This window comes from Anomalospiza imberbis, chromosome 3, assembly GCF_031753505.1.
Source record: "Anomalospiza imberbis isolate Cuckoo-Finch-1a 21T00152 chromosome 3, ASM3175350v1, whole genome shotgun sequence".
Classification (NCBI taxonomy): domain Eukaryota; kingdom Metazoa; phylum Chordata; class Aves; order Passeriformes; family Viduidae; genus Anomalospiza; species Anomalospiza imberbis.
This window is the reverse complement of record NC_089683.1, coordinates 78,631,584-78,649,052: the sequence shown is the minus strand read 5'-3', so window position 1 is coordinate 78,649,052 and position 17,469 is coordinate 78,631,584. Positions and strand designations below refer to the sequence as shown.

Here is a 17,469-nt window from a genome sequence, read left to right as displayed (position 1 = left end):
GCATCATAAAGTCACTCCGGGACACCATGTCATAATGTTTTGACTTTATACTTAGCTGATCAAACTGCAATCTCATTGAAAAGGCCTCCAAATAGATTTTTTTTTTCCTATGGAATTTCATTACTATCAATTTCTTTCTTTCATCAAATCGCTTTTGCCTTTCTTGTGTTTTAAGATTCATGATAAAAGTTAAAGGGCTTATTGTGCATGGTACTTTTCCATCCAATGTTAGTGTGTATGGTAATAATTTTCTTGTAGTTTTTGGTATTATCTAAACCTCTTAGGGGCATGGAGTGTAAGATATACAGGTGTCTTGAGATGGAAGCATTTATTCTGTGTGTATTAGGAGTATTTTATCTCTGCCTAGATAGCCACCATCTCTGTTGCTGACTGGAGAATACATCCATCTTACTAGTAATGGACAAGCACATCATTCTGCCTTTGCAGTACATCTCTCTCAATATTATAATACCCATCTAGTAATTTATCAGTAGCTTTTTTTGGATTTCTTTCGTTCATGCTGCCCTTAAGATGACTGAGATTTTGGGATATTTTTTCTTCTGTAGCCCAGTATGCTACAGGTATCAAGTCAGCCTCCAAGGGTCTTCTTTTGAATATAGTACTTTCTTTATTAAAAAAAAAACCCAAAACACTGATTATTCTTATCTTTCATTTTCACCCACTACATGTCTGTTTGGAACTTCCATTTTCTGCTCAGCCATGGACTTTGGAGTTCATTATTTTCATTGCTTAAATGTCTTTAGAGGCTTCAATTTCTATTCCTTTTTTAGCCATGGACTTTGGAGTTCATTATTTTCATTGCTTAAATGTCTTTAGAGGCTTCAATTTCTATTCCTTTTTTAGCATATCAGTCATTATTATATTTTTGTCACTTTCGAGAAATTAAGTCCAAAGCCATCATAAATACTTGGGGGTCAATATCCTTTAGACGTCTGGATTTCAGGATCTGATGCTAGGTATGTCTGAAGCCTCAGAGTCAAAAAAATTATCAAAATACGTCACTTGGTAAAGAATGACTTGAACTGAAAGATTTATAAATAAGGCATAAAAGGTATAAAATTCAGGAACACTAGAAGAAAAAGCAAATCAAGAACTTCAACTTAAAATATATTACTATAACTTTTAAAATCCTCTATCTTATTGTATGTTTGAATAGCTTAATATATGAAATAGGCTTTGCATAATTTTCCTTGTCTTGAATAATAATCATCCTTTAAACTTTTGCTTTAAATGGGTAGAATTTCTTGCTTAGCTAGGTGGCTGAAGATGGAGGGTTTTGCTGTTACTATTTTTTTATTGAGTGCTGTTTTCTTAGGTTTCTTTGCAAATCACTTAGAGGTGCTTGCTCCTCTAGGTTTACTGCCACAAGAGCGATGGTGCCTGCAGTCTGACAGTACTTTCTACACTGAAAGTAGAATAACTGTATTCTACTGATGTATTCTACTGAACTGATGTGTTCAACATTATTCTGTCTAGAAAGGTGCTTGTAGTGCAAAGATATAAATGAAAATTTAAAGTGAAAGTTTTGGAGCATACATGGCATTAGAAATGCTTGGATGATGTTGGAAAACATTCAGGCATGAGCAGTGTATTCTTTCCTGTTTACTTGTTTGGGACATCAGAGTAGGGAAAGAGGTACTTTAATGTTGGAAAATTCTGAATGCAGAATAGCATTTTCTTCTGTTTCTCCTGCTTGTTGATGTATTGTTTTCATTGGTAGATTATACAAAATTTTTCCATAGCTGCCTCTAATATATGACTGAAAAAGAAACTTCTGTGTGAATGGGTGCTTCGGCTCTGGAGTGGTTTTATGGAAAGATGTTTTAGACCTGCTTTTGATATCATCCATCTTTGTGAGTCGTGCTTCAGAATGTTACCTCTTGGTATCAGCTTCAGGTACTTACCTGTTTCTGCAAGGATTACCTGAGCTTGACCTCTGGGGGAAAGTCTGCAAGTATATTCTTGTTTCCAGTTCTGTTAAGCAAACATTGTGAACTTTAGTCTCTTTGAATTTTGCTTTCTTCTCTTCCCCTTGGCCAAGGTAGACTGTATTTAATATCCCTCTTACTAATGGATATTACTGCTCTCATATGAGGGTTCAGATGTTTTTTCTTGAATCATTAGTAAGAGTCTAAACTCTGCTTTTATGGCATTCAAAATGATAAGTAAGAAAATAAGTAATTTATTCTAAAACAAGGCAGCAGGTACTGTTTTTAAATGTGGATACTGCTGTTGGGTGGTCTTTTGATATTTAAAGTTTAGTATGTTGTGTTTAAGAGGGTCAGAGTTTTTTATTGCTGGATTCTGCTCACCTGAAATTTTGAATCTGTTACATTATAACATTTTAAAGGTGCTACAATACAACAAGAATTTTTTAGTCCCTCCTTTTTGTGGGAAAAAGTATTTTTTCAGGCTGGATTTTGTTATGTCCAGGGTGACTTGCCTATGCTGATATTTCTTACCTGCAAGCCTGGCAGAATTGGATGGCACTTGGATACATTTGAGAATTGATTTTCCCAGATCTCATGCCTTTCATTTATAGCAGCTTTCTTGCTCTTAAGTTGTAAATAGTGTAGTAATCACACTCTGTAGTTTTTTTCTGATTTAGATTACATCTTCCTTGTCATTAGACTTTGTCTGTCCTGTGTGTACTGTGTATTTGAAGTTAAGGAGTCAATTCAGTATTTTCAATTTTCTGCCTTTTTTGGTAATGGAGTCTAACAGAATTTGAGAAGTCAATTTTTTTTCCACATCGGAATTAGTACTGGAAGTGATGCTAAGAGCTCATCTTCAAGTCAAGGTCAATTATACTTACCCATTCAGAAACAGACAACTGATCACCATTCGCAAACATCTTCAAGACAGAGATTTAACTGCCTGCTCATGAAATTTCTCCTGCTGCATGCTGCCCTTGATGATAATTTTTTCACTAGTGTTTAGTCTCTATCATCTCTGTCACTGGAGTCATATCTGTTGTACCATTCATTATGAATATGGCAAAGAGATTTCTTCAAAAAAGTAGGGAAAAACAGAGTTTATTTAGGTGCTGTCTTTCTCCAACCATTTATTGTCTCAAGCTGAATATCTCCAATCCTTTCAAACTTGCAGAAGAAGAAGAAGACAAAGCAGACTTTACTTTCCCCTCCCAAAAGATCTGATCAACTCAGTCCACAAGTTTCTTGATGAGATATGCAAAACCAGGCCCAGTAATCATACAGATGAATTCCTCAAGCAGCTCTGGAGTTCGCACATACCATGTGTGTGTATACATAGTGGAATGTTTGCACTTTTGAGCAGGAAATTGAATGAGGTTTATTATCTGATTCACAACAACCTCTCTTACAGAACAGCTGTCTAGCTGATTTTTTTTTTTAATCTTTTAACAGGGCTTTTAATTATTTCTTTCTAGACATGGTAACTTTCACTTGTCCCTATTCAATTGCATTATATTTTTTTAAAGTCAAGGCAGAATTTTATAGCTAAAATCTCCTAGAGTAGTTTAAATTGGAGTGTCTCCAAGTGAGGTTTTGGGATAGCTTTCTTGACGACATTTTTCAAGTGTTCTGAACTTGCACATTTAGAGCTAACCAATGACAAGAGAAGGAGGGGACTATAAATTAAGTAGTGCATAGTTGCTTGTGGTATGGTTTTGTTTTCTAATTCCTTTTAATTAATCGTCTATTGTTCAACTATGTCATTGTGTTGTGATTTGCTAATGACAATGGTGTCACTCTTCCCAAACTCCTTCTAGAGTGCAGGAACATCTCACCTGATTGGCTTTGACTTTTGTGGCCTTAGTCTCTGGCATGATCTCTAGCTTGTTCCAGTGCTGCTTTCCTGGAACCAGGAACTGTTCTGCCAGAAGGAAGCCTATGATTTATTTGAATAAATTCATGATTCTTGGGTTCTGTTTGTATTGCCACCAGGTTCTTGAATCCATGCAAATTGCATGTTTTAAATACAGTTCAGAATTAAATTAACAATGTTTTGATTGTGTTACCTGTTTCTTGAAGGAAGTATAATGATGCTTGTTTCCAATTTGTCTCTTTTGTGATAACTGAGTAAGTCAGTGTCAGCTTTCCTATCTTCTTGGTAGTACAACAGAAATATTTATTGCCTCTGTCAAAGTGATGAAAGCAGGGGAGCCTTCAGATAAACTGCTACTTGAGATGTTTGCTCCCTGGCTAGAATTAGAAAGCACTGGATAAGTCACTCTTTCAGCCTAGTGCTGCAAACAATAGTAGTAACACAAAAAGAAGAAAAAAAAGGCATTGACTTCCATGCAGATTTTTTCACTGGCCCTTGACTATTGGAACTGCAGTATCACTGAAACAAGTAATGAAGCATGCAACATCAGAAAGTCATCTTTGGATGTTCTATGAGAGGAAATGCTTCCTTTGTGATACAGGGGCACAGCCAGCTACAGCATTTTGGAAAAGCGTGCATAAGCAGAGGCTAATACTGTACAACTTAAGTTCATGGTGAACTTCATTACAAAACCTTTTAAAAACGAGTGAGAGGAAGTGAGATATCTCAAGTTTAGCACAGATTTTTCCTTGGAAAAGTGCTGGAATCTTTCAGGAATGCAGGAATTATGACTATTCTCTTGTATGGAAAAAATGGTAAGGACATTTTTGCTGCTGCGCAGTAAACAAAGTGATACACAAACTAATTTGACTTACTACCAAATGAAGCTGTCAACATCTGTGTTTTCTAATGTGTCTCAAATTCTCTTTGAAGTTTGAGGAAAATTGCTTATTTAATGAGCTGTTTAATTTCAAGGAAACTCAAAAGTGTTATTTGCTCGAACTGGTTTTTCCCCCTCCACTCTTGGGGTCTGCTTGGGATGTACTTTACTGTTCTGCACCAAGGATGTGTGGTTTGAGACGGAGAGAGGGGAGCTACAGGCTTCTTAGTGGATCTCAGTTAGAAAAGACCCAACCAGAAATAGCTTAATGGAATAGGTGTTTTGAGAAGATAGAATAAAAAGATAAAGATAATGACAAAATCTCCCATCCCTTCAGATCCCAGGAATGCTACTTTTGTACATTACCTAGACCTGGGGTGGATTTTCCCACAGCACAATGCACTGATCCTGACCATAGAGTTGTTGTGACCATTTTGGCCATTTGAGTGATTTGTTTTTCTATATTCATAAAAGAGTGAGTTGTAAAGGCATTTGTTGTCAGGCCTTTCCTAGTGAGATCTCAAAAAAACCCAAAGCTGTGTGCCTCACATCTTTTCTCTGTGCCTCACACTCTCCCTGTGCCTCTCTATCACTCTGTTTCACTCCCCTCACCCCTCATGGTACAGGACATATACCCGCTTTTATCTTGAGGTCCTATTACATTTTTATTCTCATGTTTGTTTTTTTTTTTTTGTTTCAAATTACCTGGATATTTTGTATAACAGTGTTTGTCATAATGTTAGTCAGATGCTGAAGGTCAGTCTGATAATTTTTCAGAAAAATCACATTAAGGTCTATGCTTGGATTTGTCTCTTGATTTGAATCCTACTAATTCAACTTCCTGTAACTTCGGGAACTGGTAACAGCTCTTCTCACCCCACCCCCTCCCCCAGCATTACCTAAAGTTAAACATTCCTGCTCAGTGACTTAGAGCACAAGTTGAAGGAGGAGCAGCTGAGGGAGGTGGGCTTGATTAGTCTGGAGAAAAGGAGGCTCAGGGATAACCTGATGGTTCTGGGCAACTACCTGAGAGAAGATTGTAGTGGGTTGGCCTGTACTCCAAAATAACAAGTGACAGGAGAAGAGGAAATGGCCTCGAGCTGCTCAAGGGGAGAATTGATATTAGGAAAAATGTTGTCACAGAAAGGGATGCCAAACATTGGAACAGGCTGCTCAGGGTGGTGGTGGAGTCACTCTCCCTGGAGGTATTTAAAAGGTGTACAGATGTGGCATTTAGAGGCATGGTTTAGTGGTGGACTTGGCAGTGCTGGGTTAATGGTTGGACCTGAGGATCTTAGTGCTCTTTGGTTCTATGACTTGTCTGTAAATGATAGAATTGATCTATGCGTATCTGTAGTGGTAAATAATGGGCAACCTCCTTGAATGATTTCAATACACTGTGTCCAGTGAAAATTTTGGGCTTGGCTCTTCTGTCTGTCGACTTGATCAGTGTTTGAATTCTAGGTTTGATGAAATAATGTGGAGAGCTCCATTGAATGATTTCAATACACTGTGTCCAGTGAAAATTTTGGGCTTGGCTCTTCTGTCTGTCGACTTGATCAGTGTTTGAATTCTAGGTTTGATGAAATAATGTGGAGAGCTCCATAGTTAGGAGAATTTAGAGAAATTAGTTTAATTTTCAATTTTCAGATATTGAAATTTAAAAGGAGGCTTATGCACTCTGTACAGGTGAGGTAGTGTAGGCCTTCACTTGACGTGGTAGAATATTTTCTGTAATAAGCATAAATTTGGTTTATGGGAATTGTCATAATGGTTAGGATTTTTGGTTTCTATTGAGGTTTCCTTTGTTAATTGCCTTTTAAAACCTGTCCCCCATACAGTTTTTACCTTTGATGCCATTTACAACTGCAGTATTTCTGTAGTTCTGTTTTGCATTTGCCCTGAAAAAAATTAGTAGCAGTAAAGCAAAGTAAGTATTCCTGTTCAATTTCACTGATTTCAGGTCCTGCATAAATACTGTCATAATTGCATAGCAGTTTAAGTGCAAACTGTCTTGTGAGTTGAATTTAGCTGTATGCCTGTTCAAACTTTCTTCTTTTGTTGTCTGTGATGATTTTAGGTGGGGAACTTCATTTCCTTCAGATTGGAGGGACCTGCGATGACATCGATGAAGCTGATATACTTGTAGATGGGTCCCTTACCAAAAGCATAGACCAGTCATCAGAAGGCACCAAGCCCTTATCCAACCCTTCTAGTCCAGGCATTACAGGTAAATTGCACATGTGTACATGTATCAAAATACTTTTGTCATTTTTGAAAGCTGCATCTGAACATGACTTGCAATTATTTAATAACATGCTGCTTGATATTTTTTTTGCTGCCCAAAGTTAGAGTTCTGTAGTTGCTGTATGTCTGTCACTGGGTGTGTACAAGCATAACACTTCAGCAGGTCCTGATTTAAAAAAACAAAACAAAACACTTTGACATTTTCCAGTCTCTACGTGTGATTTTAAGTGTGGCAGACTGTGTGACCCTGATTTTATTCCTCAAGAGTCAGTCGAAAGAAGGAAGAGATGTTTTTTGTTGTAAGTTTATTTGTAAGCAGTATTACAGCAGTTGTTTTGGGGACTGTATTTCTCCTGCTTCTTCTCTTTTACACCAAAGAGGCCATTCCTGAAGTTTGCAGATCACTAGAAAATGAAGTGTTGTGCCATATGTGAGGGGAAAAAAGTCTATGGCTTTCTTCTGCAGCCTTCTTTTGCTAATGGCAAATAAAGCAAAAAAGAATATAGATGTCAAGGATGTGCTTCAATGGATGCATTCCCTTATCAGCAGAGATAAGTGACTTCCAAGCAAATAATAACTCTCACTATCCTGATGAGTCAAATAGATGACCATTACTGTTTAAATTCTGCCAGTACTATACAGGGAAATTATTTTCCTTTTTTTTATCTTGTTCCCATCCAGCCTTCAGTATAGCCTTGAATATGACTTATTGGAATAAGAAATTGATTTATTTGTGTATAGACTTCAAAGTAGCTGTATCTTTAGGTTGTCCACAAGCTTCAGGTCCTCCTTTAAGTAGTCATATGATTTAAACATTGTAGTATTGCTTGATCTTGTTCTGTAATGGTTTCCAAAGAGTTGTTAGGTACACAGGAATGATCAGATAAACTGAGTATTATTTTGCTATGGCATCAAACTGAGTCACTAAAAGCTCTGAGAGAAGTTTAAAAGTTGTAAGAAGCCAGTGCTGAAATGAGGGGTCTGGATTGGAGTTCTTGAAACCAAATGGTTGCAGAACTCTTGAGGATACCAAAGTCAATAACACAGGGCTTTTAGCATATATGAGAATGATTGTTAGGGCTGTGTAAACTTCTTCAGCACTGAGGTTGTCACTACTTGTGTGGATCGTGATCAGCCTTTGATTTATAATATCAGTGTTGCTTCTCTTTTGGTCTTACATACTAAAAAACATAACAAGTGTTTTCTTCCACTATTGTCTTAGCATGTTTTTCAGACAGAGATACAGCTCAAGAGAAAGGCTTCTGTTTGGGGAAATGAAGTCCTGCAACAAGCAGAAGCTTCTGCTCATATATTGTTCCTTTATACTGTGGGCTTTATGTGTTTATTTTTCTCCGTTGTTTGCATTCTAGAATGTGTTTCTTGCATTTTATTTTCTAGCCTGAATTTGCAACTTGGATGCATATTAAATTTTACTGTTTTAAGAGAAAATTAGTTATTCTTATAGCAATCATAGATTACTGTTTCCTTTTAAAGAACTGAGGCATTTTGTGGCGAAGTAATCTAAAATAATGCCTTTTTTCAAAGTGAGTTAAAAAAGAATATTGGTCTTCCTGACCAGTTTAAAACCTGTTTTCAAGTTTGCTGTTTGTCTTGTTATAACACTTTGTTAGAGTCTTGTAATTTTTAAATGAAGCCAAGTATACTTGACAGCAGTGGAAAGTTAAGTCCTTAATTTTCAGTTTTAGGCATTGATTTCATGTTTGTGGTTGCTGTGAATACTCTGAATTTGGATTTGTTTCTGTTGGAGGAGGATGGAGAATGAAGCAGAAAAATCCAGTCTGCTCAAAGATAGTCTTGTTGTACAGTTTGAGCAATGATCTCACTTCTCATTGCAGTGTCATCCAGCTAATGAGGTTCACATTTAGCAGTTTAAAAAGTGAAGATCTTTGCTGTATTATTGAAATTCAATTTCTAAAGCATTTTTGATTTCTTTGGCATTTTCCTGCCCCTGAAATTGAAAAGTAGAAATTATTATAGTTGAGAGTGAATTTATTACCTGTCCAAGTACCTCACCTCCAAGTCAACCTGGATTGTTTTTCACGATACTCTCTAGGTTTAGGCTTTGCAGCGAGGGTGGTATTTGTGTTGGTGTATTATTATCTCCTCAGCTCGAGTGGTGACAGTAGTAGTCAGGTAGCAAATTTCTTCTTTTGAAACACATGATTTCTTTACAAGTAAAAACTTTTCCTTCAAAACACATTTTTAAGAGAAAATGCTCAAAATACTAGAAAATATACATGTCTTATTTTCCCTCAAGTTTGCTTGGTGGGAGTCCTTTGGTTGGTTGGTTGAGTTTTGTTTGGGGTTTTCTTGTTTTGATTTGGGGTTTTTTGTCTGTTTTTGCTTTGGTTTGGGGTTTTTTGGTTGGTTGGGGATTTTGTATGTCTGAGGAAATCTGATTATCAATTTTTGGTTTCAGTTGTGGTTCCTTTAGGTGTTTGACTTCCTGGGATATTTTTGTTTTCAATACTTCAATTAATGCCCTAGTTTCCTTGGTACAAGGCCTAAATATAAAGACAAGAAGACAAAATAGTTGTCAAGGCCCAGTGTCTTTTAAGTGCTTAACATAAAACATGTTTGTTTTTCACTTACCCCTCTTTAAAGTAAATTCAGAGTAAACCTTCAACAACGTTCTAGTAATCCACCATAAAACAAGTCAATATTGATAATAAGGGGCCAAAGTAATGTTTTAAACAGTGATAAAAATGCCTAGTAATTCTGTATGTCTGTTTTCCTGAAATAATTTTTTTATCTGAGTCAGTTGGGATATTAAAAAAAAGTGTTTAATCAGCTGTACATCTTCAAAGTATAGCTGGCTAATTACTTATTCCTGATGCCTCTGGCTGAATTCCAGACAGCATGCTCAGAGCTCTCAGTATTTAGAAAATGTATTCCAAGTGAACTGCCTTCAAAGGATACAGGCTTCAAGGCTGGGATGTTTGGTTGCTTGTGTTGGGTATTTTTGTAGTTGTTTTCTGTTGTTTCTTTAGGGTGGTGCTTTTGGGGGGGGTTAGAATTTATTATTACTCTTTTTTAACTAGAAAACCTTCATACGACTTGTAGTTCATTTTGCCTGTAGCAGTTCTGATATATTTCAAACTATTTTTATAGGATGTTCTGGAAAAAATATCTATGTAGTAATGAATGTATGTGCTGTAATTATTCAGGAGTTGATCTTTTGGTGGACCAGCCATTCTCCCTTGAGACACTGACATCCCTGGTGGAACTGACCCGTTTTGAAACCTTGACACCACGGTTTTCAGCCACTGTCCCTCCCTGTTGGGTGGAAGTCCAGCAGGAGCAGCAGCAGAGGCGGCACCCTCAGCATCTGCACCAGCAGCACCATGGGGATGCAGCTCAGCACACTCGGACTTGGAAGCTACAGACGGACAGGTACGTAGGGGAACAGCGCATGAGGAGCTGTGTGCATTGCTTCACCAGTTGATGTAGCTGTACAACCACAAATTTCATGCCATTTAATTGTTTTTAACTAGTGTACAAGTTTAAGAGCATGTGTTTGCAAAGATGATAATCCCCATTTGGCAGTTTGCATTATAGGTGTGGGTGAGATTGCCAGAGGCATTTTAGTGGACCTTGAAACAAATTGAAAAGTCAGGTTTTGATTTGGTGGAGTTTTATTTGCCAAATGTGGTCATAACATTACATAAATAGACAAGCACATTTGCCAGAATTAGAGGTATTCTTGAAACTTTCTGTAGAAGTCTGATTCACCCTTCTTATGTATACACACATTTTTAATACATTATTTAATCAGAAAATGCAAACTGTGGGTGCCAATGTGACTAATTAGTTGTCCTAAATTAAATTGTATTGTAATTTACTTTAACAAATGAAGGTAGAATTTGGTTTTATGTCTATTCAAGTTAAATCTTTATATATGAAACATTTAAGCTGCTCCAGAGCCTTTGTAGTGCTAAAGTTTAGGCTGTATTTTCATTGAAATGAACTGCACCAACATGGTATGAGTAGCAGGACTTAGTTTTTGACACATGACACGAGAACTTGGAATTCCTCTGGGATCCTAAATACTACTACAACAGTGTTGCAGTCTCCTTGCAGGATTGCTTAAAACCTACCTGAAGTAGCTTTGTGTAGTTTTTTTTTGTGAAAAATGCTTGGAGAAACACAATGTAGATAGAAATATTTTTTGTTTTATTAAGGGATGTGCATAACATACTACAGGATTTTTAGGTCATCTAAACATCTGTTCCACTGATGTGTAACATTTGGATTGTCATGCAGACTTGAAATAGCCATATAGTGAAAATAATGAAATGGCCAAAGGGTGCTAGGGAAGCTAGAGGTCATGTGTGGGGCAGAAAAAGCATGTAATATAAACAACTGAAAGATAGCATGTGATAATGAAGCATTCCAGGTGGGAAAACATGTAATAGATGCAGGCGTTTCCAGGGTTGACACATAACAGGAGTTGGACTTGCTTCAAATAAATATTCATAGGCTACAGTTGAAAACTTGCAATGCATTATAGGCTTTAAAGCCTTTATTTATCTTGTGGTTTTGCATTGTGTAAGTCAAATATTCTGTATGTATCAAGTGGAAGAGAGGTGGTTCCTTGCAAAATAACTTCCAGTTAAAACTATTGATTATCCAAATGTGTTCAGCAACGGTTGAAAAGTAAAAAGCCATCAATATGAAGTTACAATTAAGCAAGCAGTGAAGGTAATAGCTGTTAATTGGAAGGGGATAGGTGGAAAATTAACTTATGTATATTGTTTCATTAGAGGAAAAGAATTATGCCTGCTGCTAAATAAAACAGGATTGTAAAGAGGAAAAGTTAGAAGTTTTGGTTTAGTACTGGAAATCTTTGACAGCTGCTATATGACTCATGATGAAAATTATTGAATTACAGTCCCTTTATTCTTAGGGTAGAGTCTTAAGATTGAAAGCCATGTTAGCTCTTAAGTAAAAGTTACATGGGAAGAATAACTGATTGATTTCTGGATTATTTTTTTGGTCTTTAATATAAGGTTCCTTTTATCCCCTTTTTGAGTGCCTCATACTGATACCTATCACGATGTGGGGTTATAGTGTTAGATGGATGAGTAATGCAATTTGATATGGTAATTCTTTTGTTTCTCAAATAGATAGAAAGAGATAATCCTGTAACTGTATTTTAGAAAATGGCATTATATTACAATCCTAATTTGTTATTTTAAAAAGACTGTGCTCAAAGGAAAAAGAAAAGCAGTGTGTGATTTTCCTTGTGAATTATCTAAATATCAGTATTGTCTCTTCAGGTGTAATGTAACTGAAATGTTAAATGAATTTAATTCTTTTAAAAGGGAAGTACATGAATTTCTAATATGCATGGATAAAACAATGACATCTGAGTTTCTTGGTTTTATCTCAAATTTATGTAGGATGTATTCATCTTATGGAGATTTATTTGAAAATATATGAAAGAAGGAAGAGCTAGATAGTGATGTTCAGTTGTAGTGGAAGATCAGACAATGCATGTTCTAGAAAAGGAATGAATAAGTGTGTTGGAAAATACCTTGTAGCTGAGAATGATGGTATATTGGTGCTTAGAACACAGCATGGGTTGAATGTTTTTCTTTAGAAAGATGCTATAAATTTGAAGGGTTTCAAAGGTAGAAGAGTTCCTAAATTTAAAACTTTGCATTGGGTTATCAACTTAGGATAGATATGCTAATATATGAGAAAATAACAAGGAAGTAAATTAATTTGTTTGCTACTTTGAAGCTTTGCACATGAATAAAGGATGTACTTAAAGCAACTTGTGAGATATTAAAAGAAAACTTTAAATGGGAGTCTTTTAACTAATGACAGAATTAGATTATGAAGTTTATTGTCAAAGGTATAAGAAGGTCTCTTCACTGCTGGATTAATGTGAGACCTTCATGGAGATTCTTAATTCCATATGTGCCTATTGAGCATCTGCTGCTCAATTCTGTCAAAAATAGATTTCTAGGGTAGATAAATAACAGTTGTAATTCACTATGGCTGTGTGCATTGTATGCAACACATAGACTACAAAAGACTGCTGCAGACAAAGTGGTTTATTATTAATTTCTGGGTTTGTACCAGATCTTTAACTAAAATTGGATGAGCAGAATATTACTTTTTGTTTCAGAAGTCTGGCTCCTTTGATTGTTTTACTTAGTCCATGCTTTGCATGACATGAAAAACCACCCCCAAACATCTGTTTGGCACTGGATTATATGTACTCCAAGCTAGAGGAAAGGCGTGAGTGATTCTAAATATTTACTGTTACAGCTGCTAACAGAGGTTTTAGGGTTTTTCCCCCCCAGAGCAATGGGATACATTTTCATTATATTTTATTTACCTGTGTTCTTTGTAAAGTTAACTGAAAATTCTTCACTGTGCCTTCTTGAATCATAACCACAAATTCTCTTGCTTCTGTCCATCTTCCCTTTCAAAATCTCTGCTTTTCTATGCTGCTAGCTCTGGAAAGCTGGCATGCCACTTCATTACTTGTACCTGAAATCTCTTTTACGTTGTAGTACATGTGCCTGAAGGAGATCTGGCCATCAGGGATATTACTGTAAAGAAATAAATATATTTGCACCATTCCTTAATCTATTTTAAAATGGTTTTCTGCACAATACTTTATGTGTAGCATGCTATTGAAGTTAAAATACCTATTTGTGAATTAGATAGTAGAAAGATGTCTCAAAAATATTTAGAGCAGCATAATCAGTTTCTTAGTGTTCTCAGTTATACGGCTAAATAAGTATATCAAAGTTACATTTAAAAAAAATATTTACTGCTAAATTAAGGAGATCAAGAAGTTCAGTTAGTTTTAAAAATGTGCACAAACAGGACAATTGACATATAATTAGTTTTATTTTCATTGCTCTTTGGTTTGAACTATTTTTTGCAAACCCCAGTGTATCAAACTATGGAATGGATCATCAAGGGGTACTTGTCTCAAGTTTACACTTTCAGTGTAAACCAAACTTGTCTTCAAAACAAAAATGTGACTTAATAAAAGAAAGCTGCACCCTTTTGCACCGCACAGGCTTCTGAGTGTGCATGTGGTAAGAGGCACTTTTCATCCTGTATGAATTTTCAAATGTCCTTTAAAAAATACTTTGAAAATAGTATTTTGAGTCTCCTATATGTTGATTTTGTACCACTGGAAAGTGACATTGTTAAGTGTTAAACAATGGATAAGGGCAACTTGAAAGAAATTACAAGGTAGGTACCTCTCTGATCATTCTTTCATACACTTCACTAATTGATAGATCTTGTAGTGTTGTGCTTGGTTTGTTGTTCTTGTACCTTTTTTTCATGGAAATAAGTAACTGGTATTTATAGTGATATGGAAACCATACTGCAATAAAGGTAATGGGGAATCTTTCCACTTCTGGTTTTATGTGAACATTACTTCTCCCTGTCATATCAATTGTCAACTAACGCAAAACAAGTTTTTCTTCCTGTTAAAGAGAGTGTACATAGATGCAGAATGGACTGGGTGATGCTGCCTGTGTGATGGGAATTTTCTCTGTACACTGGGTCATTGTCTTCTTTTTTTCCTGACAGCAACAGCTGGGATGAGCATGTCTTTGAACTAGTTCTACCAAAAGCCTGTATGGTTGGACATGTGGACTTCAAATTTGTTTTGAATTCAAACATCACAAACATTCCCCAGATTCAAGTGACTTTACTGAAAAATAAAGCTCCAGGCTTAGGGAAAGTCAATGGTAAGAAAAAAAATAGGTTATCTTTCAAAACATCATTTATTTTCTTAAACTCATTATTCTCTGTGATGTATATCAGAAAAATTTCTTGTATTTTGTGTAAGTGTTTCGCTTTCACTGATTTATTCTGTTTCCCAGTATCATGGGCTCTTTTCAGTTATCATGCTTGAATGTATATGAGGGAGACAAACTGGGTAAACAGTTTCAAAATCTTGACATTTATGCAAATAAAAGTACATAGCTCAAAAAGACTGAACTCAGTTATAATTCTGTACTGCATTGATCCTACAGTCATTAAAAATAAATTGTCAGTTGTAAATCATTCTAGAGATTGACTGATTAAACAAATTATGCTCTTTTAAGATCTTGATATATTAAATTATTCCAAGTCATAGAAGAAGATTATTTGCCAGTGAGAAAATAGCAAGGCGTTTTGTGATGGAAGTAAAAAATCCTGTGGTTTCCTTGAAAATTCTCTCATCATTTGGCTCATTGACTAAGCTCTGTGAAAGCTGCAGTATGATTTCACCTTCTACTCCTTGCAGCTTTGACAGAGTAGACCAAAGTCAGGAATTCTCGTACCTTGGGAAGACTCCTGTCTGGACTCTGCATCTTACTAGCTCTCAGGGAACCTGTGAGGGGGTAGCATAAGTTGAAAAGTCAGTTCTTTGATGTGGAAGTGCCTCCACTGGGATTTTCCTGTGGTGAGAGCATTTGTTTCGTGTCCTGCTGCCTTGTCTGCTAGGCGTGGAAGGTAATACATGCTGCACCTACTTGTATTGAGGCATTAATTGCTTCTCTTTATCTGGCCACCTCTTTTTCCAAAGCTTCTGGGACTGGCTATTTCAGAGAAATCTTGCTGTCAGATATTATTAAATTGCTTGATGGATATAAATTGTGTTGAGGAGAACAGCAAGCATGATCATAAAAGCCCTTTTTCCCTCTTTTTGCTATTTTTTTCAATTGCTCGGTAAGACCATCCCACTTAAACACAAGAGTAACGGTAAATTTCAAAAAGGAATATAAGCATTTCAAAGATCATTAACACACTTTCATCAAACTTCACTCTGTAGCATCCCCCAGTTTTTAACAACAAAAAAGTGTGTGCTGGAGATGCTCTCTTAAATACTGTAAACTGGTTGTAAACCCAAGAAGAAAATATTCTGGCATAGTAATATTGTTTGAGAAACCCCTATTCTTGTAGGGTTCAAGATGGTTTAGATTTAACAGAAGTGCTAGCTGTGACTGCAGGACAGCAGTCAACATCAGTTTCTTCATTTTTTTAAATCCTTGCTGTAAAAACTAAATTTTAACATGTAGAAGGAATTTGTTCTGTCAAAGAAAAAGCCAGAACAGATTGCCCATGTTTCTCTCCTGAATGGAACCTTTCTTTTCAACATTATTTCAGTCCATTTGTAGATCTGGATGTCAGAATTAATCTGAAAATCTTTACCTATGGAACAAAACAATAGAAGAAAAGCTAAACTCTTTTCCTTAATGCTTCAATTTTAAACACTTCTGAGCAAACAGTTCCATGAGTTGGTAATTCCTTGGAGACATTTGATTTAGCTGTGAACTAAATTGCCAGAGCTCTCTGTGAATGCTTTTCAGCAGAGCATACTGATCAGAAGACATGACAGAGCTCTTCCAGAAAATGACATTTCACTTCCTTGCATGCAATATACTGGAATTCGCTTTTTTCTGTTGCAAGGTAGCAAAGGCATCAAATGGGGGGTCAGGCAGTCTGGAAAGGTCTGGGGAATGGGAGAGCAACTTCAAGGCAGCCTTGGCAAAGTCTTTTTTTATTCAGTAGGGTTGGAGATCAACAACTAACCAACATCTTCTGCAAGTGTAACTGCATTGCAGTTGTTTCCTTCCCTTTTCAATTTCTTGAGTTTTGGAGAAGAACTTTAGTGACATTTGCCTTTTTTCTATGCACTATTGAATAAAATAATAGGACACTAATGATTTCATTATAAGGGAAGACAAAGCTAGGTAATTTATATCTGTGATAGATCTTAACCAAAATGTTCCAGTACTAGGGAGAAGTAATATTCAACATTATTTGATGGCTCTTAGAAATGTATAAAAACCCAGACTGAAATTCTATTAATTCCCCCCCTCAACTTCTCTCCTTCCATGGGGAGAAAAAGGAACTAAAATTACAAGATAATGAGACGTAGGGAAGATGTGCAGGGCAGAGTTTATTCAGTCATTTTTTTTGTATGACAGGAGCCCTGGAAACAGTTAAATATGTAGTGTGTAGTAATGGGAAGGCCAGAGGCATAATTCTTCCGGTTGGGAATTAATGGTTTTAGTCTGGCAGTTAATTCACTGTATATGCTTCTTGTTAATTTACTTGCATGTCCTCTTCATCTATAATTCATGTGCTTCATTTAATTGGAAAAGGGCCTATGTTTAAGTATTACCAAAATAATGTTTGATGTCCAGCAAGAGCAATCCACTTATTTAAAGTTTAAATTACCAAACTTTCAGTACTGGAATCTAATTGCTTTGGAGTAATCTGCAGTTGATTATTAGGGGAAAAGAATTTGGACAGTGTTAAACCAAAACAGGTTCTTTACAAGTCATTCAGGAATACTATTGTTTTAACTATTTGCTGCAACTTCAATCCATATGAGAAACATGTCTTTGTATATTTGTAGGTTTGTATTAGAAATATTGCTGTGGGGAGAAAGTTGATCATTTTGCTATGAAGACTACCACTTCTGTTTTTCCTGAGCCTTGAACAGTGTTTGAAATCAT

General features: G+C 36.1%; 1 protein-coding gene across 6 annotated transcripts in view; it reads left to right on the top strand.

The window, feature by feature from the left end:
• The window catches only part of BIRC6 (baculoviral IAP repeat containing 6), a 173,740-nt gene that overhangs the window by 29,506 nt on the left and 126,765 nt on the right, over nt 1-17,469 (top strand). For all 6 annotated transcript variants that reach the window (XM_068185299.1, XM_068185301.1, XM_068185298.1 and 3 more), the window contains exons 11-13: nt 6,789-6,938; nt 10,144-10,369; nt 14,546-14,706. In XM_068185299.1, the coding sequence (XP_068041400.1) occupies nt 6,789-6,938; nt 10,144-10,369; nt 14,546-14,706 (537 nt within the window). The remainder of the gene's footprint in view (nt 1-6,788; nt 6,939-10,143; nt 10,370-14,545; nt 14,707-17,469) is intronic.